General features: G+C 52.6%; 1 protein-coding gene across 18 annotated transcripts in view; it reads right to left on the bottom strand.

Moving 5' to 3' along the window:
* The window catches only part of LOC137363866 (rho-related BTB domain-containing protein 2-like), a 414041-nt gene that overhangs the window by 230905 nt on the left and 157954 nt on the right, over positions 1 to 25182 (bottom strand). For 17 of the 18 annotated variants that reach the window (XM_068027413.1, XM_068027570.1, XM_068027536.1 and 14 more), the window contains exon 3: positions 18756 to 18859. In XM_068027413.1, coding sequence (XP_067883514.1) covers positions 18756 to 18859 — 104 coding nt within the window. Of the gene's footprint in view, positions 1 to 17742; positions 17970 to 18755; positions 18860 to 25182 lie in introns of those variants that run through there. The other variant, XM_068027713.1, reaches the window with a different exon arrangement.

Here is a 25182-nt window from a genome sequence, read left to right as displayed (position 1 = left end):
CTGGAACAACACACATACCGGAACAGCCACACACACTGGAACAGCCACACACTGGAACAGCCCACTCACAAAAACAGCCACACTCACTGGAACAGCCACACACAGGAACAGCCACACACTGGAACAGCCACACACTGGAACAGCCCACTCACTGGAACGGCCACACTCACTGGAACGGCCACACTCACTGGAACAGCCCACTCACTGGAACAGCCACACACTGGAACAGCCCACTCACAAAAACAGCCACACTCACTGGAACAACATACACACTGGAACCACACTCACACTGGAACAACACACACACTGGAACAGCTCTCACACTGGAACAACACTCACACTGGAACAACACTCACACTGGAACAACACTCACACTGGAACAACACTCACGCTGGAACAGCACTCACGCTGGAACAGCACTCACGCTGGAACAGCACTCACGCTGGAACAGCACTCACGCTGGAACAGCACTCACGCTGGAACAGCACTCACGCTGGAACAGCACTCACGCTGGAACAGCACTCACGCTGGAACAGCACTCACGCTGGAACAGCACTCACGCTGGAACAGCACTCACGCTGGAACAGCACTCACGCTGGAACAGCACTCACGCTGGAACAGCACTCACGCTGGAACAGCACTCACGCTGGAACAGCACTCACGCTGGAACAGCACTCACGCTGGAACAGCACTCACGCTGGAACAGCACTCACGCTGGAACAGCACTCACGCTGGAACAGCACTCACGCTGGAACAGCACTCACGCTGGAACAGCACTCACGCTGGAACAGCACTCACGCTGGAACAGCACTCACGCTGGAACAGCACTCACGCTGGAACAGCACTCACGCTGGAACAGCACTCACGCTGGAACAGCACTCACGCTGGAACAGCACTCACGCTGGAACAGCACTCACGCTGGAACAGCACTCACGCTGGAACAGCACTCACACTGGAACAGCACTCACACTGGAGCAACAGACACACTGGAACAACACTCACACTGGAACAGCACTCACACTGGAACAGCACTCACACTGGAACAGCACTCACACTGGAACAGCACTCACACTGGAACAGCACTCACACTGGAACAGCACTCACACTGGAACAGCACTCACACTGGAACAGCACTCACACTGGAACAGCACTCACACTGGAACAGCACTCACACTGGAACAGCACTCACACTGGAACAGCACTCACACTGGAACAGCACTCACACTGGAACAGCACTCACACTGGAACAGCACTCACACTGGAACAGCACTCACACTGGAACAGCACTCACACTGGAACAGCACTCACACTGGAACAGCACTCACACTGGAACAGCACTCACACTGGAACAGCACTCACACTGGAACAGCACTCACACTGGAACAGCACTCACACTGGAACAGCACTCACACTGGAACAGCACTCACACTGGAACAGCACTCACACTGGAACAGCCACACACTGGAACAACATACACACTGGAACAACATACACACTGGAACAGCACTCACACTGGAACAGCCACACACTGGAACAGCCACACACTGGAACAGCACTCACACTGGAACAGCACTCACACTGGAACAGCACTCACACTGGAACAGCACTCACACTGGAACAGCCACACAATGGAACAGCACTCACACTGGAACAGCCACACACTGGAACAGCCACACACACTGGAACAGCCACACACACTGGAACAGCCACACACACTGGAACAGCCACACACACTGGAACAGCACTCACACTGGAACAGCACTCACACTGGAACAGCACTCACACTGGAACAGCACTCACACTGGAACAGCACTCACACTGGAACAGCACTCACACTGGAACAGCACTCACACTGGAACAGCACTCACACTGGAACAGCACTCACACTGGAACAGCACTCACACTGGAACAGCACTCACACTGGAACAGCACTCACACTGGAACAGCACTCACACTGGAACAGCACTCACACTGGAACAGCACTCACACTGGAACAGCACTCACACTGGAACAGCACTCACACTGGAACAGCACTCACACTGGAACAGCACTCACACTGGAACAGCACTCACACTGGAACAGCACTCACACTGGAACAGCACTCACACTGGAACAGCACTCACACTGGAACAGCACTCACACTGGAACAGCACTCACACTGCAACAGCCACACACACTGGAACAGCCACACACACTGGAACAGCACTCACACTGGAACAGCACTCACACTGGAACAGCACTCACACTGGAACAGCCACACTCACTGGAACAGCCACACACACTGGAACAGCCACACACACTGGAACAGCCACACACACTGGAACAGCCACTCACACTGGAACAGCGCTCACACTGGAACAGCCACACTCACTGGAACAGCACTCACACTGGAACAGCCACACTCACTGGAACAGCACTCACACTGGAACAGCCACACACACTGGAACAGCACTCACACTGGAACAGCCACACACACTGGAACAGCCACACTCACTGGAACAGCCACACTCACTGGAACAGCCACACACACTGGAACAGCCACACACACTGGAACAGCCACTCACACTGGAACAGCCACTCACACTGGAACAGCCACTCACACTGGAACAGCCACTCACACTGGAACAGCCACTCACACTGGAACAGCCACTCACACTGGAACAGCCACTCACACTGGAACAGCCACTCACACTGGAACAGCCACTCACACTGGAACAGCCACTCACACTGGAACAGCCACACTCACTGGAACAGCCACACTCACTGGAACAGCCACACTCACTGGAACAGCCACACACTGGAACGGCCCACTCACTGGAACGGCCACACTCACTGGAACAGCCCACTCACTGGAACAGCCCACTCACTGGAACAGCCCACTCACTGGAACAGCCACACACTGGAACAGCCACACACTGGAACAGCCCACTCACAAAAACAGCCACACTCACTGGAACAGCCACACACTGGAAGAACACACAGTGGAACAACACACACTGGAACAACAGACACACTGGAACCACACTCACACTGGAACAACATACACACGGGAACAGCCACACACTGGAACAGCTCTCACACTGGAACAACACTCACACTGGAACAACACTCACACTGGAACAACACTCACACTGGAACAACACTCACACTGGAACAACACTCACACTGGAACAACACTCACACTGGAACAGCACTCACACTGGAACAGCACTCACACTGGAACAGCACTCACACTGGAACAGCACTCACACTGGAACAGCACTCACACTGGAACAGCACTCACACTGGAACAGCACTCACACTGGAACAGCACTCACACTGGAACAGCACTCACACTGGAACAGCACTCACACTGGAACAGCACTCACACTGGAACAGCACTCACACTGGAACAGCACTCACACTGGAACAGCACTCACACTGGAACAGCACTCACACTGGAACAGCACTCACACTGGAACAGCACTCACACTGGAACAGCACTCACACTGGAACAGCACTCACACTGGAACAGCACTCACACTGGAACAGCACTCACACTGGAACAGCACTCACACTGGAACAGCACTCACACTGGAACAGCACTCACACTGGAACAGCACTCACACTGGAACAGCACTCACACTGGAACAGCACTCACACTGGAACAGCACTCACACTGGAACAGCACTCACACTGGAACAGCACTCACACTGGAACAGCCACACACTGGAACAGCCACACACACTGGAACAGCCACACACACTGGAACAGCCACACACACTGGAACAGCCACACTCACTGTAACAGCCACACACACTGGAACAGCCACTCACACTGGAACAGCCACTCACACTGTAACAGCCACACTCACTGGAACAGCCACACACACTGGAACAGCCACTCACACTGGAACAGCCACACACACTGGAACAGCCACACACACTGGAACAGCCACACACACTGGAACAGCCACACACACTGGAACAGCCACACACACTGGAACAGCCACACACACTGGAACAGCCACACACACTGGAACAGCCACTCACACTGGAACAGCCACACGCTGGATCAGCACTCACACTGGAACAGCCACACACACTGGATCAGCCACACACACTGGATCAGCCACACACACTGGAACAGCAATCACAATGGATCAGCCACACACACTGGAACAGCACTCACACTGGAACAGCCACACTCACTGGAACAGCACTCACACTGGAACAGCCACAATCACTGGAACAGCACTCACACTGGAAAAGCCACACACACTGGAACAACACTCACACTGGAACAGCCACACACACTGGAACAGCACTCACACTGGAACAGCCACACACACTGGAACAGCCACACACACTGGAACAGCCACACACACTGGAACAGCCACACACACTGGAACAGCCACACACACTGGAACAGCCACACACACTGGAACAGCCACACACACTGGAACAGCCACACACACTGGAACAGCCACACACACTGGAACAGCCACACACACTGGAACAGCCACACACACTGGAACAGCCACACGCTGGATCAGCACTCACACTGGAACAGCCACACACACTGGATCAGCCACACACACTGGATCAGCCACACACACTGGATCAGCCACACACACTGGATCAGCCACACACACTGGATCAGCCACACACACTGGAACAGCAATCACAATGGATCAGCCACACACACTGGAACAGCACTCACACTGGAACAGCCACACACACTGGAACAGCACTCACACTGGAACAGCACTCACACTGGAACAGCCACAATCACTGGAACAGCACTCACACTGGAAAAGCCACACACACTGGAACAGCCACACACACTGGAACAGCACACACACTGGAACAGCCACACACACTGGAACAGCCACACACACTGGAACAGCCACACACACTGGAACAGCCACACACACTGGAACAGCCACACACACTGGAACAGCCACACACACTGGAACAGCCACACACACTGGAACAGCCACACACACTGGAACAGCCACACACACTGGAACAGCCACACACACTGGAACAGCCACACACACTGGAACAGCCACACACACTGGAACAGCCACACACACTGGAACAGCCACACACACTGGAACAACAGACACACTGGAACAGCCACACACACTGGAACAGCCACTCACACTGGATCAGCCACACACACTGGAACAGCCACACACACTGGAACAGCCACACACACTGGAACAGCCACTCACACTGGAACAGCCACTCACACTGGAACAGCCACTCACACTGGAACAGCCACTCACACTGGAACAGCCACACGCTGGATCAGCACTCACACTGGAACAGCCACACACACTGGATCAGCCACACACACTGGATCAGCCACACACACTGGATCAGCCACACACACTGGATCAGCCACACACACTGGAAAAGCACTCACACTGGATCAGCCACACACACTGGAACAGCACTCACACTGGAACAGCCACACACACTGGAACAGCCACACACACTGGAACAGCCACACACACTGGAACAGCCACACACACTGGAACAACACACATACCGGAACAGCCACACACACTGGAACAGCCACACACTGGAACAGCCCACTCACAAAAACAGCCACACTCACTGGAACAGCCACACACAGGAACAGCCACACACTGGAACAGCCACACACTGGAACAGCCCACTCACTGGAACGGCCACACTCACTGGAACGGCCACACTCACTGGAACAGCCCACTCACTGGAACAGCCACACACTGGAACAGCCCACTCACAAAAACAGCCACACTCACTGGAACAGCCACACACTGGAAGAACACTCACACTGGAACAACACACACTGGAACAACATACACACTGGAACCACACTCACACTGGAACAACACACACACTGGAACAGCTCTCACACTGGAACAACACTCACACTGGAACAGCACTCACACTGGAACAGCACTCACACTGGAACAGCACTCACACTGGAACAGCACTCACACTGGAACAGCACTCACACTGGAACAGCACTCACACTGGAACAGCACTCACACTGGAACAGCACTCACACTGGAACAGCACTCACACTGGAACAGCACTCACACTGGAACAGCACTCACACTGGAACAGCACTCACACTGGAACAGCACTCACACTGGAACAGCACTCACACTGGAACAGCACTCACACTGGAACAGCACTCACACTGGAACAGCACTCACACTGGAACAGCACTCACACTGCAACAGCCACACACACTGGAACAGCCACACACACTGGAACAGCACTCACACTGGAACAGCACTCACACTGGAACAGCACTCACACTGGAACAGCCACACTCACTGGAACAGCCACACACACTGGAACAGCCACACACACTGGAACAGCCACTCACACTGGAACAGCGCTCACACTGGAACAGCCACACTCACTGGAACAGCACTCACACTGGAACAGCCACACTCACTGGAACAGCACTCACACTGGAACAGCCACACACACTGGAACAGCACTCACACTGGAACAGCCACACACACTGGAACAGCCACACTCACTGGAACAGCCACACTCACTGGAACAGCCACACACACTGGAACAGCCACACACACTGGAACAGCCACTCACACTGGAACAGCCACTCACACTGGAACAGCCACTCACACTGGAACAGCCACTCACACTGGAACAGCCACTCACACTGGAACAGCCACTCACACTGGAACAGCCACTCACACTGGAACAGCCACTCACACTGGAACAGCCACTCACACTGGAACAGCCACTCACACTGGAACAGCCACTCACACTGGAACAGCCACTCACACTGGAACAGCCACTCACACTGGAACAGCCACACTCACTGGAACAGCCACACTCACTGGAACAGCCACACTCACTGGAACAGCCACACTCACTGGAACAGCCACACACTGGAACGGCCCACTCACTGGAACGGCCACACTCACTGGAACAGCCCACTCACTGGAACAGCCCACTCACTGGAACAGCCACACACTGGAACAGCCACACACTGGAACAGCCCACTCACAAAAACAGCCACACTCACTGGAACAGCCACACTCACTGGAACAGCCACACACTGGAAGAACACACAGTGGAACAACACACACTGGAACAACATACACACTGGAACCACACTCACACTGGAACAACATACACACGGGAACAGCTCTCACACTGGAACAACACTCACACTGGAACAGCACTCACACTGGAACAGCACTCACACTGGAACAGCACTCACACTGGAACAGCACTCACACTGGAACAGCACTCACACTGGAACAGCACTCACACTGGAACAGCACTCACACTGGAACAGCACTCACACTGGAACAGCACTCACACTGGAACAGCACTCACACTGGAACAGCACTCACACTGGAACAGCACTCACACTGGAACAGCACTCACACTGGAACAGCACTCACACTGGAACAGCACTCACACTGGAACAGCACTCACACTGGAACAGCACTCACACTGGAACAGCACTCACACTGGAACAGCACTCACACTGGAACAGCACTCACACTGGAACAGCACTCACACTGGAACAGCACTCACACTGGAACAGCACTCACACTGGAACAGCACTCACACTGGAACAGCACTCACACTGGAACAGCACTCACACTGGAACAGCACTCACACTGGAACAGCACTCACACTGGAACAGCACTCACACTGGAACAGCACTCACACTGGAACAGCACTCACACTGGAACAGCACTCACACTGGAACAGCACTCACACTGGAACAGCACTCACACTGGAACAGCACTCACACTGGAACAGCACTCACACTGGAACAGCACTCACACTGGAACAGCACTCACACTGGAACAGCCACACACTGGAACAGCCACACACACTGGAACAGCCACACACACTGGAACAGCCACACACACTGGAACAGCCACACACACTGGAACAGCCACACTCACTGTAACAGCCACACACACTGTAACAGCCACACACACTGGAACAGCCACTCACACTGGAACAGCCACTCACACTGTAACAGCCACACTCACTGGAACAGCCACACACACTGGAACAGCCACTCACACTGGAACAGCCACACACACTGGAACAGCCACACACACTGGAACAGCCACACACACTGGAACAGCCACACACACTGGAACAGCCACACACACTGGAACAGCCACACACACTGGAACAGCCACACACACTGGAACAGCCACACACACTGGAACAGCCACACACACTGGAACAGCCACTCACACTGGAACAGCCACACGCTGGATCAGCACTCACACTGGAACAGCCACACACACTGGATCAGCCACACACACTGGATCAGCCACACACACTGGATCAGCCACACACACTGGAACAGCAATCACAATGGATCAGCCACACACACTGGAACAGCACTCACACTGGAACAGCCACACTCACTGGAACAGCACTCACACTGGAACAGCCACAATCACTGGAACAGCACTCACACTGGAAAAGCCACACACACTGGAACAACACTCACACTGGAACAGCCACACACACTGGAACAGCACTCACACTGGAACAGCCACACACACTGGAACAGCCACACACACTGGAACAGCCACACACACTGGAACAGCCACACACACTGGAACAGCCACACACACTGGAACAGCCACACACACTGGAACAGCCACACACACTGGAACAGCCACACACACTGGAACAGCCACACACACTGGAACAGCCACACACACTGGAACAGCCACACACACTGGAACAGCCACACACACTGGAACAGCCACACGCTGGATCAGCACTCACACTGGAACAGCCACACACACTGGATCAGCCACACACACTGGATCAGCCACACACACTGGATCAGCCACACACACTGGATCAGCCACACACACTGGATCAGCCACACACACTGGAACAGCAATCACAATGGATCAGCCACACACACTGGAACAGCACTCACACTGGAACAGCCACACACACTGGAACAGCACTCACACTGGAACAGCCACAATCACTGGAACAGCACTCACACTGGAACAGCCACAATCACTGGAACAGCACTCACACTGGAAAAGCCACACACACTGGAACAGCCACACACACTGGAACAGCACACACACTGGAACAGCCACACACACTGGAACAGCCACACACACTGGAACAGCCACACACACTGGAACAGCCACACACACTGGAACAGCCACACACACTGGAACAGCCACACACACTGGAACAGCCACACACACTGGAACAGCCACACACACTGGAACAGCCACACACACTGGAACAGCCACACACACTGGAACAGCCACACACACTGGAACAGCCACACACACTGGAACAGCCACACACACTGGAACAACAGACACACTGGAACAGCCACACACACTGGAACAGCCACTCACACTGGATCAGCCACACACACTGGAACAGCCACACACACTGGAACAGCCACACACACTGGAACAGCCACACACACTGGAACAGCCACTCACACTGGAACAGCCACTCACACTGGAACAGCCACTCACACTGGAACAGCCACTCACACTGGAACAGCCACACGCTGGATCAGCACTCACACTGGAACAGCCACACACACTGGATCAGCCACACACACTGGATCAGCCACACACACTGGATCAGCCACACACACTGGATCAGCCACACACACTGGAAAAGCACTCACACTGGATCAGCCACACACACTGGAACAGCACTCACACTGGAACAGCCACACACACTGGAACAGCCACACACACTGGAACAGCCACACACACTGGAACAGCCACACACACAGGAACAGCCACACACACTGGAACAACACACATACCGGAACAGCCACACACACCGGAACAGCCACACACTGGAACAGCCCACTCACAAAAACAGCCACACTCACTGGAACAGCCACACACAGGAACAGCCACACACTGGAACAGCCACACACTGGAACAGCCCACTCACTGGAACGGCCACACTCACTGGAACGGCCACACTCACTGGAACAGCCCACTCACTGGAACAGCCACACACTGGAACAGCCCACTCACAAAAACAGCCACACTCACTGGAACAGCCACACACTGGAACAGCACTCACACTGGAGCAACAGACACACTGGAACAACACTCACACTGGAACAGCACTCACACTGGAACAGCACTCACACTGGAACAGCACTCACACTGGAACAGCCACACACTGGAACAGCCACACACACTGGAACAGCCACACACACTGGAACAGCCACACTCACTGTAACAGCCACTCACACTGTAACAGCCACACTCACTGGAACAGCCACACACACTGGAACAGCCACTCACACTGGAACAGCCACACACACTGGAACAGCCACACACACTGGAACAGCCACACACACTGGAACAGCCACACACACTGGAACAGCCACACACACTGGAACAGCCACACACACTGGAACAGCCACACACACTGGAACAGCCACACACACTGGAACAGCCACACACACTGGAACAGCCACTCACACTGGAACAGCCACTCACACTGGAACAGCCACAATCACTGGAACAGCACTCACACTGGAACAGCCACACACACTGGAACAGCCAAACACACTGGAACAGCCACACACACTGGAACAGCCACACACACTGGAACAGCCACACACACTGGAACAGCCACACACACTGGAACAGCCACACACACTGGAACAGCCACACACACTGGAAGAGCACTCACACTGGAACAGCCACACACACTGGAACAGCACTCACTGGAACAGCACTCACTGGAACAGCACTCACACTGGAACAGCACTCACACTGGAACAGCACTCACACTGGAACAGCACTCACACTGGAACAGCACTCACACTGGAACAGCACTCACACTGGAACAGCACTCACACTGGAACAGCACTCACACTGGAACAGCACTCACACTGGAACAGCACTCACACTGGAACAGCACTCACACTGGAACAGCACTCACACTGGAACAGCACTCACACTGGAACAGCACTCACACTGGAACAGCACTCACACTGGAACAGCACTCACACTGGAACAGCACTCACACTGGAACAGCACTCACACTGGAACAGCACTCACACTGGAACAGCACTCACACTGGAACAGCACTCACACTGGAACAGCACTCACACTGGAACAGCACTCACACTGGAACAGCACTCACACTGGAACAGCACTCACACTGGAACAGCACTCACACTGGAACAGCACTCACACTGGAACAGCACTCACACTGGAACAGCCACACTCACTGGAACAGCACTCACACTGGAACAGCACTCACACTGGAACAGCACTCACACTGGAACAGCACTCACACTGGAACAGCACTCACACTGGAACAGCACTCACACTGGAACAGCACTCACACTGGAACAGCACTCACACTGGAACAGCACTCACACTGGAACAGCACTCACACTGGAACAGCACTCACACTGGAACAGCACTCACACTGGAACAGCACTCACACTGGAACAGCACTCACACTGGAACAGCACTCACACTGGAACAGCACTCACACTGGAACAGCACTCACACTGGAACAGCACTCACACTGGAACAGCACTCACACTGGAACAGCACTCACACTGGAACAGCACTCACACTGGAACAGCACTCACACTGGAACAGCACTCACACTGGAACAGCACTCACACTGGAACAGCACTCACACTGGAACAGCACTCACACTGGAACAGCACTCACACTGGAACAGCACTCACACTGGAACAGCACTCACACTGGAACAGCACTCACACTGGAACAGCACTCACACTGGAACAGCACTCACACTGGAACAGCACTCACACTGGAACAGCACTCACACTGGAACAGCACTCACACTGGAACAGCACTCACACTGGAACAGCACTCACACTGGAACAGCACTCACACTGGAACAGCACTCACACTGGAACAGCACTCACACTGGAACAGCACTCACACTGGAACAGCACTCACACTGGAACAGCACTCACACTGGAACAGCACTCACACTGGAACAGCACTCACACTGGAACAGCACTCACACTGGAACAGCACTCACACTGGAACAGCACTCACACTGGAACAGCACTCACACTGGAACAGCACTCACACTGGAACAGCACTCACACTGGAACAGCACTCACACTGGAACAGCACTCACACTGGAACAGCACTCACACTGGAACAGCACTCACACTGGAACAGCACTCACACTGGAACAGCACTCACACTGGAACAGCACTCACACTGGAACAGCACTCACACTGGAACAGCACTCACACTGGAACAGCACTCACACTGGAACAGCACTCACACTGGAACAGCACTCACACTGGAACAGCACTCACACTGGAACAGCACTCACACTGGAACAGCACTCACACTGGAACAGCACTCACACTGGAACAGCACTCACACTGGAACAGCACTCACACTGGAACAGCACTCACACTGGAACAGCACTCACACTGGAACAGCACTCACACTGGAACAGCACTCACACTGGAACAGCACTCACACTGGAACAGCACTCACACTGGAACAGCACTCACACTGGAACAGCACTCACACTGGAACAGCACTCACACTGGAACAGCACTCACACTGGAACAGCACTCACACTGGAACAGCACTCACACTGGAACAGCACTCACACTGGAACAGCACTCACACTGGAACAGCACTCACACTGGAACAGCACTCACACTGGAACAGCACTCACACTGGAACAGCACTCACACTGGAACAGCACTCACACTGGAACAGCACTCACACTGGAACAGCACTCACACTGGAACAGCACTCACACTGGAACAGCACTCACACTGGAACAGCACTCACACTGGAACAGCACTCACACTGGAACAGCACTCACACTGGAACAGCACTCACACTGGAACAGCACTCACACTGGAACAGCACTCACACTGGAACAGCACTCACACTGGAACAGCACTCACACTGGAACAGCACTCACACTGGAACAGCACTCACACTGGAACAGCACTCACACTGGAACAGCACTCACACTGGAACAGCACTCACACTGGAACAGCACTCACACTGGAACAGCACTCACACTGGAACAGCACTCACACTGGAACAGCACTCACACTGGAACAGCACTCACACTGGAACAGCACTCACACTGGAACAGCACTCACACTGGAACAGCACTCACACTGGAACAGCACTCACACTGGAACAGCACTCACACTGGAACAGCACTCACACTGGAACAGCACTCACACTGGAACAGCACTCACACTGGAACAGCACTCACACTGGAACAGCACTCACACTGGAACAGCACTCACACTGGAACAGCACTCACACTGGAACAGCACTCACACTGGAACAGCACTCACACTGGAACAGCACTCACACTGGAACAGCACTCACACTGGAACAGCACTCACACTGGAACAGCACTCACACTGGAACAGCACTCACACTGGAACAGCACTCACACTGGAACAGCACTCACACTGGAACAGCACTCACACTGGAACAGCACTCACACTGGAACAGCACTCACACTGGAACAGCACTCACACTGGAACAGCACTCACACTGGAACAGCACTCACACTGGAACAGCACTCACACTGGAACAGCACTCACACTGGAACAGCACTCACACTGGAACAGCACTCACACTGGAACAGCACTCACACTGGAACAGCACTCACACTGGAACAGCACTCACACTGGAACAGCACTCACACTGGAACAGCACTCACACTGGAACAGCACTCACACTGGAACAGCACTCACACTGGAACAGCACTCACACTGGAACAGCACTCACACTGGAACAGCACTCACACTGGAACAGCACTCACACTGGAACAGCACTCACACTGGAACAGCACTCACACTGGAACAGCACTCACACTGGAACAGCACTCACACTGGAACAGCACTCACACTGGAACAGCACTCACACTGGAACAGCACTCACACTGGAACAGCACTCACACTGGAACAGCACTCACACTGGAACAGCACTCACACTGGAACAGCACTCACACTGGAACAGCACTCACACTGGAACAGCACTCACACTGGAACAGCACTCACACTGGAACAGCACTCACACTGGAACAGCACTCACACTGGAACAGCACTCACACTGGAACAGCACTCACACTGGAACAGCACTCACACTGGAACAGCACTCACACTGGAACAGCACTCACACTGGAACAGCACTCACACTGGAACAGCACTCACACTGGAACAGCACTCACACTGGAACAGCACTCACACTGGAACAGCACTCACACTGGAACAGCACTCACACTGGAACAGCACTCACACTGGAACAGCACTCACACTGGAACAGCACTCACACTGGAACAGCACTCACACTGGAACAGCACTCACACTGGAACAGCACTCACACTGGAACAGCACTCACACTGGAACAGCACTCACACTGGAACAGCACTCACACTGGAACAGCACTCACACTGGAAGAACACTCACACTGGAAGAACACTCACACTGGAAGAACACTCACACTGGAAGAACACTCACACTGGAAGAACACTCACACTGGAAGAACACTCACACTGGAAGAACACTCACACTGGAAGAACACTCACACTGGAAGAACACTCACACTGGAAGAACACTCACACTGGAAGAACACTCACACTGGAAGAACACTCACACTGGAAGAACACTCACACTGGAAGAACACTCACACTGGAAGAACACTCACACTGGAAGAACACTCACACTGGAAGAACACTCACACTGGAAGAACACTCACACTGGAAGAACACTCACACTGGAAGAACACTCACACTGGAAGAACACTCACACTGGAAGAACACTCACACTGGAAGAACACTCACACTGGAAGAACACTCACACTGGAAGAACACTCACACTGGAAGAACACTCACACTGGAAGAACACTCACACTGGAAGAACACTCACACTGGAAGAACACTCACACTGGAAGAACACTCACACTGGAAGAACACTCACACTGGAAGAACACTCACACTGGAAGAACACTCACACTGGAAGAACACTCACACTGGAAGAACACTCACACTGGAAGAACACTCACACTGGAAGAACACTCACACTGGAAGAACACTCACACTGGAAGAACACTCACACTGGAAGAACACTCACACTGGAAGAACACTCACACTGGAAGAACACTCACACTGGAACAACACACACACTGGAACAACACACACACTGGAACCGCACTCACACTGGAACAGCACTCACACTGGAACAGCACTCACACTGGAACAGCATTCACACTGGAACAGCACTCACACTGGAACAGCACTCACACTGGAACAGCACTCACACTGGAACAGCACTCACACTGGAACAGCACTCACACTGGAACAGCACTCACACTGGAACAGCACTCACACTGGAACAGCACTCACACTGGAACAGCATTCACACTGGAACAGCACTCACACTGGAACAACACTCACACTGGAACAGCCACACACTGGAACAGCCACACACTGGAACAACATACACACTGGAACAGCACTCACACTGGAACAGCCACACACTGGAACAGCACTCACACCGGAACAGCACTCACACCGGAACAGCACTCACACCGGAACAGCACTCACACCGGAACAGCACTCACACCGGAACAGCACTCACACCGGAACAGCCACACACCGGAACAGCCACACACCGGAACAGCCACACACCGGAACAGCCACACACCGGAACAGCCTCACACCGGAACAGCACTCACACCGGAACAGCACTCACACCGGAACAGCACTCACACCGGAACAGCACTCACACCGGAACAGCACTCACACCGGAACAGCACTCACACCGGAACAGCACTCACACCGGAACAGCACTCACACCGGAACAGCACTCACACCGGAACAGCACTCACACCGGAACAGCACTCACACCGGAACAGCACTCACACCGGAACAGCACTCACACCGGAACAGCACTCACACCGGAACAGCACTCACACCGGAACAGCACTCACACCGGAACAGCACTCACACCGGAACAGCACTCACACCGGAACAGCACTCACACCGGAACAGCACTCACACCGGAACAGCACTCACACCGGAACAGCACTCACACCGGAACAGCACTCACACCGGAACAGCACTCACACCGGAACAGCACTCACACCGGAACAGCACTCACACCGGAACAGCACTCACACCGGAACAGCACTCACACCGGAACAGCACTCACACCGGAACAGCACTCACACCGGAACAGCACTCACACCGGAACAGCACTCACACCGGAACAGCACTCACACCGGAACAGCACTCACACCGGAACAGCACTCACACCGGAACAGCACTCACACCGGAACAGCACTCACACCGGAACAGCACTCACACCGGAACAGCACTCACACCGGAACAGCACTCACACCGGAACAGCACTCACACCGGAACAGCACTCACACCGGAACAGCACTCACACCGGAACAGCACTCACACCGGAACAGCACTCACACCGGAACAGCACTCACACCGGAACAGCACTCACACCGGAACAGCACTCACACCGGAACAGCACTCACACCGGAACAGCACTCACACCGGAACAGCACTCACACCGGAACAGCACTCACACCGGAACAGCACTCACACCGGAACAGCACTCACACCGGAACAGCACTCACACCGGAACAGCACTCACACCGGAACAGCACTCACACCGGAACAGCACTCACACCGGAACAGCACTCACACCGGAACAGCACTCACACCGGAACAGCACTCACACCGGAACAGCACTCACACCGGAACAGCACTCACACCGGAACAGCACTCACACCGGAACAGCACTCACACCGGAACAGCACTCACACCGGAACAGCACTCACACCGGAACAGCACTCACACCGGAACAGCACTCACACCGGAACAGCACTCACACCGGAACAGCACTCACACCGGAACAGCACTCACACCGGAACAGCACTCACACCGGAACAGCACTCACACCGGAACAGCACTCACACCGGAACAGCACTCACACCGGAACAGCACTCACACCGGAACAGCACTCACACCGGAACAGCACTCACACCGGAACAGCACTCACACCGGAACAGCACTCACACCGGAACAGCACTCACACCGGAACAGCACTCACACCGGAACAGCACTCACACCGGAACAGCACTCACACCGGAACAGCACTCACACCGGAACAGCACTCACACCGGAACAGCACTCACACCGGAACAGCACTCACACCGGAACAGCACTCACACCGGAACAGCACTCACACCGGAACAGCACTCACACCGGAACAGCACTCACACCGGAACAGCACTCACACCGGAACAGCACTCACACCGGAACAGCACTCACACCGGAACAGCACTCACACCGGAACAGCACTCACACCGGAACAGCACTCACACCGGAACAGCACTCACACCGGAACAGCACTCACACCGGAACAGCACTCACACCGGAACAGCACTCACACCGGAACAGCACTCACACCGGAACAGCACTCACACCGGAACAGCACTCACACCGGAACAGCACTCACACTGGAACAGCACTCACACTGGAACATACACACTGGAACAGCCACACTCACTGGAACGGCATTCACACTGGAACAACATACACACTGGAACAACATACACACTGGAACAGTCACTCACTGGAACAGCCACACACTGGAACAGCACTCACACTGGAACAACATACACACTGGAACAGCACTCACACTGGAACAACAGAATGTTGATTGAGAGACAGTATTTCGGCTGAATGTCTGATTCAGTGAAGCCTTTAGACTGGTGGGCCATGCTGGTGCACCCACTGTATCCTCCTTCACCATTGAATTTGATGCATTTTTATCCTTGCTCTGCAGGCACTCAGTTTCAGCGATCAGCTTATCTTCAGCCAACAGAATGTGGTGTAATGTCCTGCAGTCACCCAGTAACTGTGAGCCTGTCAAAGCAGATCGAGTCATTTGCACTGACATTGACTCAGGCATGGAATAACATGGGCAGATTAAGTATCTGTTTCTTCAGTCTGATTGCAACATTAATGTATTGATTAGCCAACAGTTAGCACATTACAGTAAAAGAGGTTGTTTTTGGATTGTGGACATGGAGTTACAACAGCAGCGATCTTTGCAAACCCAAGCCGGGTGATATTGTTCTGAGGTGAACAGTGGCAGATTTCCTTCCCACATTGATCAAGCTCCTCCTGCATGTGCAACACGAACCCCCACCCCTCAGCCTCCCCCAACCTCCCCCACAGTCTCCCCCCCAACCTCCACCCCCAGCCACCCCCACAGCCCTCCCCAACCTACACCCCCCAACCTCCCCCACAGTCTCCCCCCCCAACTTCCCCCAGCCTTCTCCCCCCCACCTCCCCCACAGCCTCCCTTCCCCAATCTCTCCCCCCACAAGTCTCCCTGCCCCAGTCTCACCCCTGCTTCTCCTCTCAGCCTCCCCCCCCCCCCGAGTTTCCCCCCACTGCCCCCCTCCAAGTCTTCCCCCTGTCTCACCCCCAGTCACCAACCTCCCCAGCCTTCCTCCCAACCTTCCCCCCAGTCTCGTCCCCAGTTTCACCCCCAGCCTCCCCCGCAGTATGCCCCCCCCCCCCAGCCTCTCCCCAACTTCACCCAGTCTTCCCCCCCAGTCTCCTCCCCAGTCTCCCCCCACTCCACAACACTGCACAAGCATCACTGAGCAGGTCAACTCTCTCCTACCAGATGCAGGAACCTACCTGCCATATGCAAAGCGACGGTCTTTGTGGTGATCTCCAAATGTATCCCATAGCCGAAGGGAAACAGGAACTTGATCAACAACATCGCGGGATCGCTCCAGAACCTTCCAAACATAAAGATGGAGTTAGCAATGACCGGATTTTGGCAATGATGTAGCTAGTAACGAATATTACGATGGCAGTGCAGTGTGTCAGACAAATGTGCATCAACATTCAGAAAGAATGTAATGGTCTGCTTTTATTTGTTTACAGCATGCATCCCATGGTCCCACGCAGACTTGTGCAAGACACATGATACATGGAAAAGGACACAGTACCTCACAGATCCTGCTGGGAAGAATGTAATCGTCTTTGCAGCACTGTCACCAAACTACCCAACACCAACAAAGTAAATAGGTCCCAGATCCCCGCACTGTGGTTATTAAAGGGTACAGGGAGTGAGACTGGTCCCAGATCCTGCACCATGGGTTATTAAAGGGTACAGGGAGTGAGACTGGTCCCAGATCCCCGCACTGTGGTTATTAAAGGGTACAGGGAGTGAGACTAGTCCCAGATCCTGCACCATGGGTTATTAAAGGGTACAGGGAGTGAGACTGGTCCCAGATCCCCGCACTGTGGTTATTAAAGGGTACAGGGAGTGAGACTAGTCCCAGATCCTGCACCATGGGTTATTAAAGGGTACAGGGAGTGAGACTGGTCCCAGATCCCCGCACTGTGGTTATTAAAGGGTACAGGGAGTGAGACTGGTCCCAGATCCTGCACCGTGGGTTATTAAAGGGTACAGGGAGTGAGACTGGTCCCAGATCCTGCACCGTGGGTTATTAAAGGGTACAGGGAGTGAGACTGGTCCCAGATCCCCGCACCGTGGGTTATTAAAGGGTACAGGGAGTGAGACTGGTCCCAGATCCCCGCACTGTGGTTATTAAAGGGTACAGGGAGTGAGACTGGTCCCAGATCCCCGCACTGTGGTTATTAAAGGGTACAGGGAGTGAGACTGGTCCCAGATCCCCGCACTGTGGTTATTAAAGGGTACAGGGAGTGAGACTGGTCCCAGATCCTGCACCGTGGGTTATTAAAGGGTACAGGGAGTGAGACTGGTCCCAGATCCTGCACCGTGGGTTATTAAAGGGTACAGGGAGTGAGACTGGTCCCAGATCCCCGCACTGTGGTTATTAAAGGGTACAGGGAGTGAGACTGGTCCCAGATCCTGCACTGTGGTTATTAAAGGGTACAGGGAGTGAGACTGGTCCCAGATCCTGCACTGTGGTTATTAAAGGGTACAGGGAGTGAGACTAGTCCCAGATCCTGCACCGTGGGTTATTAAAGGGTACAGGGAGTGAGACTGGTCCCAGATCCTGCACCGTGGGTTATTAAAGGGTACAGGGAGTGAGACTAGTCCCAGATCCTGCACCGTGGGTTATTAAAGGGTACAGGGAGTGAGACTGGTCCCAGATCCTGCACCGTGGGTTATTAAAGGGTACAGGGAGTGAGACTGGTCCCAGATCCTGCACTGTGGTTATTAAAGGGTACAGGGAGTGAGACTGGTCCCAGATCCCCGCACTGTGGTTATTAAAGGGTACAGGGAGTGAGACTGGTCCCAGATCCTGCACCATGGGTTATTAAAGGGTACAGGGAGTGAGACTTGTCCCAGATCCTGCACCATGGGTTATTAAAGGGTACAGGGAGTGAGACTGGTCCCAGATCCCCGCATTGTGGTTATTAAAGGGTACAGGGAGTGAGACTGGTCCCAGATCCTGCACCATGGGTTATTAAAGGGTACAGGGAGTGAGACTGGTCCCAGATCCCCGCACTGTGGGTTATTAAAGGGTACAGGGAGTGAGACTAGTCCCAGATCCCCGCATTGTGGTTATTAAAGGGTACAGGGAGTGAGACTGGTCCCAGATCCCCGCACTGTGGGTTATTAAAGGGTACAGGGAGTGAGACTGGTCCCAGATCCTGCACCATGGGTTATTAAAGGGTACAGGGAGTGAGACTGGTCCCAGATCCTGCACCGTGGGTTATTAAAGGGTACAGGGAGTGAGACTGGTCCCAGATCCTGCACCGTGGGTTATTAAAGGGTACAGGGAGTGAGACTGGTCCCAGATCCTGCACCGTGGGTTATTAAAGGGTACAGGGAGTGAGACTGGTCCCAGATCCCCGCATTGTGGTTATTAAAGGGTACAGGGAGTGAGACTGGTCCCAGATCCTGCACCGTGGTTATTAAAGGGCTTAGCAAGAGCCAGGTTCAGGGCAGCACGGGTGGCTCAGCTGCACGGGCAAGATGGAAGAAGAGTGGAAGAGAAATAACGGTAGGGGATGCAATAGCTCGGGGAACAGACAGGCGTTTCTACGGCCATCGATGCGACTCCAGGATGGTGCGTTTCCTCCCTGGTGCCAGGGTCAAGGATATCACACAGCGGCTGCAGGACATCCTTGAGGGGGAAGGTGAACAACCAGAGATCATGGTTCACATTGGAACCAACTACATAGGTAGAAAGAGGGATGTGGTGCTGAAAGCAGATTTTGTGGAGCTAGGTAAGACATTAAAAAGCAGAGGTTTTACTCCCAGTGCCACACACTAGTGAGCATAGAAATAGAAGGATAAGACATATAAATGTGTGGCTAGAGAGCTGGTGCAGGAGGGACAGCTTCAGATTCCTGGGACATTGGAACCGGTTCTCGGGGAGATGGGACCTGTACAGTAGGGCCGGGACCAATATCCCTGCCGAGAGGTTGCTCGTGCTGTTGGCGAGGGTTTAAACTAGTTTGGCCAGGGGATGGGGACCTGAGGGTAGACTCAGATGGGGTAAAATCAGAAATGAAAATGGAAAGCAGAAAATTAATGGATGAGTCTGGAAGACAGAGGAACACAAAGGAGAGAAAATAAAAGAAGAGTTTGGCAGTGCTCAGCGATATATACTTCAAACAAGGAGTATAACAAATAAAGCAGATGAGCATAGGGCACAGATAGACACGTGTAGTAGGATATCACAGCTATTACAGAAACATGGCTTAAGGAGGGACAGGAATGGCAGCTCAATGTTCCTGGTTACAGGGTTTTCAGAGTGAGATAAAAAAAGACGGGGATAAGAAAGGAGGAGGAGTGGCAATTTTGGTGAGAGAGGCAATTACAGCTGTGAGAAGGGATGATGATAAGGAGGTGGTGGCGTACTGGTATTGTCACTGGACTAGTAACCCAGAGACCCAGGTATTGCTCTGGGGACATGGGTTCAAATCCCACCACAGCAGAAGGTGGAATTTGAATTTAATTAATAAATTTAAAGCTGGTCTAATGATGGCCATGAAACCATTGTCGATTGTTGTAAAAACCCATCTGGTTCACTAATGTCCTTTCGGGAAGGAAATCTGCTGTCCTTACCTGGTCTGGCCTACATGTGACTCCAGACCCACAGCAATGTGGTTAACTCTTACATGTCCTCGAAATGGTCTAGCAAGCCACTCAGTTCAAGGGCAATTAGGGATGGGCAATAAATGCTGGCCTGGCCAGCGACGCCCACATCCCATGAAATAATTTTTAAAAATGTAGGAATTGAGATAGCAGAATTCTTGAGGTGTATTCAGGAGAACTTTTTGCCCAGTATGTAGCAAGTCCAACAAGAGAGGACGCAGTTTTAGACTTCGTTTTAGGAAATGAAGATGGGCAGGTGGAAGGAGTGGCAGTGGGAAAGCATTTTGGTGATAGTGATCATAATTCAGTCAGTTTTAACATAATGATGGAAAAGGACAGAGATAGAACAGGAGTTAGAATTCTCAATTAGGGCAAGGCCAATTTTACTAAACTGAGGAGTGATTTAGCAAAAGTGCACTGGAAACAGCTACTTGAAGGTAAATCAGTGTCAGAACAGTGGGAGGCATTCAAAGGGGAGATTCAAGGGATTCAGAGTAAACATGTTCCCAGAAAGAAAAGGGTGAAGCAGCCAAATCTATAGCCCCATGGATGTCAAGGAGCCTACAGGGTAAGATAAGGTAGAAAAGTAAAGCTTATGTCTGACACCGAGAATTCAATACTACAGAAAGCCGAGAGGAGTATAGAAAGTGGAGGAGTGAAATCAAAAAGGAAATTAGGAAAGCAAAGAGAGGGCATGAAAGAATATTGGCAAACAAAATCAAGGTGAACCCAAAGATGTTTTACAAATACATTAAGAGTAAGAGGAGAACTAAGGAGAGAGCAGGGCCCATAAATGACCAAAAAGGTAATCTGTGTGTAGGAGTGGAAAGTATTGGTATTGTACTTAATGAATACTTTGCATCTGTCATCACAAAAGAGGGGGACGATGCCGATATTGTAGTTAAGGAGGAAGAGTGTGAAGTATTGGATGTGATAAACATAGGGAGACAGGAAGTATTAATGGGATTAGCATCCTTGAAAGTTGATAAATCACCAGGGCCGGATGAAATGTACTAGGCTGAATATCCTTCATCCATTCCGGCAGCAGCCGATTCCTGCAGCTCGTGCTGTGGAGAATCATGGGTAAGCCTGATCCCGTGACTTCCCAGAAGCAGCACCGACCAGGCCAATCTGACCCGAGCCCGAATGCTGGACTTGGAATTTCAACCCACCCGATCCGAACCTGACACATAGTCAGGACTTGTCAGGTTCGGGTCAGGGAGCCAGGCTTTACAGTTAGGGGGAGAGTGCGATTAGACTGGGTGAGCTACAGTATTCCTTTCCTTATTTAAGGAAGGATGTAAATGCGTTGGAAGCAGTTCAGAAAAGGTTTACTAGACTGATATCTGGAATGCGCGGGTTGTCTTATGAGGAAAGGTTGGACAGGCTAGGCTTGTCTCTGCTGGAGTTTAGAGGAGTAACAGGCAACTTGATTGAAACATCTATGATCCTGAGGGGTCTTGACAGGGTGGATGTGGAAAGCATGTTTCCTCTTGTGGGAGAATACTGTTTAAAGATAAGGGGTCGCCCATTTAAGACAGAGATGAGGAGAAATCTTTTCTCTGAGTCTTTGGAATTCTCTTCCTCAAAAGGCAGTGGAAGCAGAGTCTTTGAATATTTTTAAGGCAGAGGTAGATAGATTCTTGATAAGCAAAGGGGTGAAAGGATATCGGAGATAAGCGGGAATGTGGAGTTGAGGTTACAATCAGATCAGCCATGATTTTATTGAATGGTGGAGCAGGCTCGAAGGGCCGAGTGGCCGATTCCTGCTCCTAATTCATATGCTCGTAGTAAATTGGGATGGATATTAAAGGGTACGGGGAGTGAGGGGGAGAGTGGGATTAGACTGGGTGGGATATTGAAGGATGTGGGGAGTGAGGGAGAGAGTGGGATTAGACTGAGTGAGATATTAATGGGTGTGGGGAGTGAGAGATTAGACTGGGTGGGATATTGAAGTGTGTGGGGAGTCAGGGGTAGAGAGGGATTAGACTGGGTGAGATATTAAAAAGAGTAGGGGGAGTGAAGGGGAGAGAGGGATTAGACTAGGTGAGATACTAAAGAGTACGGGGAATGAGGGGGAGAGAGAGATTAGACTGGGTGAGATATTAAAGAGTACGGGGAGTGAGGGGGAGAGAGGGATTAGACAAGGAAGGATTTTAAAGGGTACGGGGAGTGAGGGGTAGAGAGGGATTAGACTGGGTGAGATATTAAAGAGTACAGTGAGTGAGGGGGAGAGTGGGATTACAAAGAACAAAGAACAAAGAAAATTACAGCACAGGAACAGGCCCTTCGGCCCTCCAAGCCTGCGCCGATCCAGATCCTCTAAACCTGTCGCCTATTTTCTAAGGGTCTGTATCTCTTTGCTTCCTGCCCATTCATGTATCTGTCTAGATACATCTTAAAAGACGCTATCGTGTTCGCATCTACCACCTCCGCTGGCAACGCGTTCCAGGCACCCACCACCCTCTGCGTAAAGAACTTTCCACGCATATCCCCCCTAAACTTTTCCCCTCTCACTTTGAACTCGTGACCCCGAGTATTTGAATCCCCCACTCTGGGAAAAAGCTTCCTGCTATCCACCCTGTCTATACCTCTCATGATTTTGTACACCTCAATCAGGTCCCCCCTCAACCTCCGTCTTTCTAATGAAAATAATCCTAATCTACTCAACCTCTCTTCATAGCTAGCGCCCTCCATACCAGGCAACATCCTGGTGAACCTCCTCTGCACCCTCTCCAAAGCATCTACATCCTTTTGGTAATGTGGCGACCAGAACTGCACGCAGTATTCCAAATGTGGCCGAACCAAAGTCTTATACAACTGTAACATGACCTGCCAACCCTTGTACTCAATACCCCGTCCGATGAAGGAAAGCATGCCGTATGCCTTCTTGACCACTCTATTGACCTGCGTTGCCACCTTCAGTGAACAATGGACCTGAACACCCAAATCTCTCTGTACATCAATTTTCCCCAGGACTTTTCCATTTATTGTATCGTTCACTCTTGAATTGGATCT

The sequence above is a fragment of the Heterodontus francisci genome, chromosome 1, assembly GCF_036365525.1.
Source record: "Heterodontus francisci isolate sHetFra1 chromosome 1, sHetFra1.hap1, whole genome shotgun sequence".
In the NCBI taxonomy this organism is placed as follows: Eukaryota; Metazoa; Chordata; class Chondrichthyes; order Heterodontiformes; family Heterodontidae; genus Heterodontus; species Heterodontus francisci.
The sequence above is the reverse complement of the archived record's forward strand: the minus strand, read 5'-3'. Positions and strand labels throughout refer to the sequence as shown.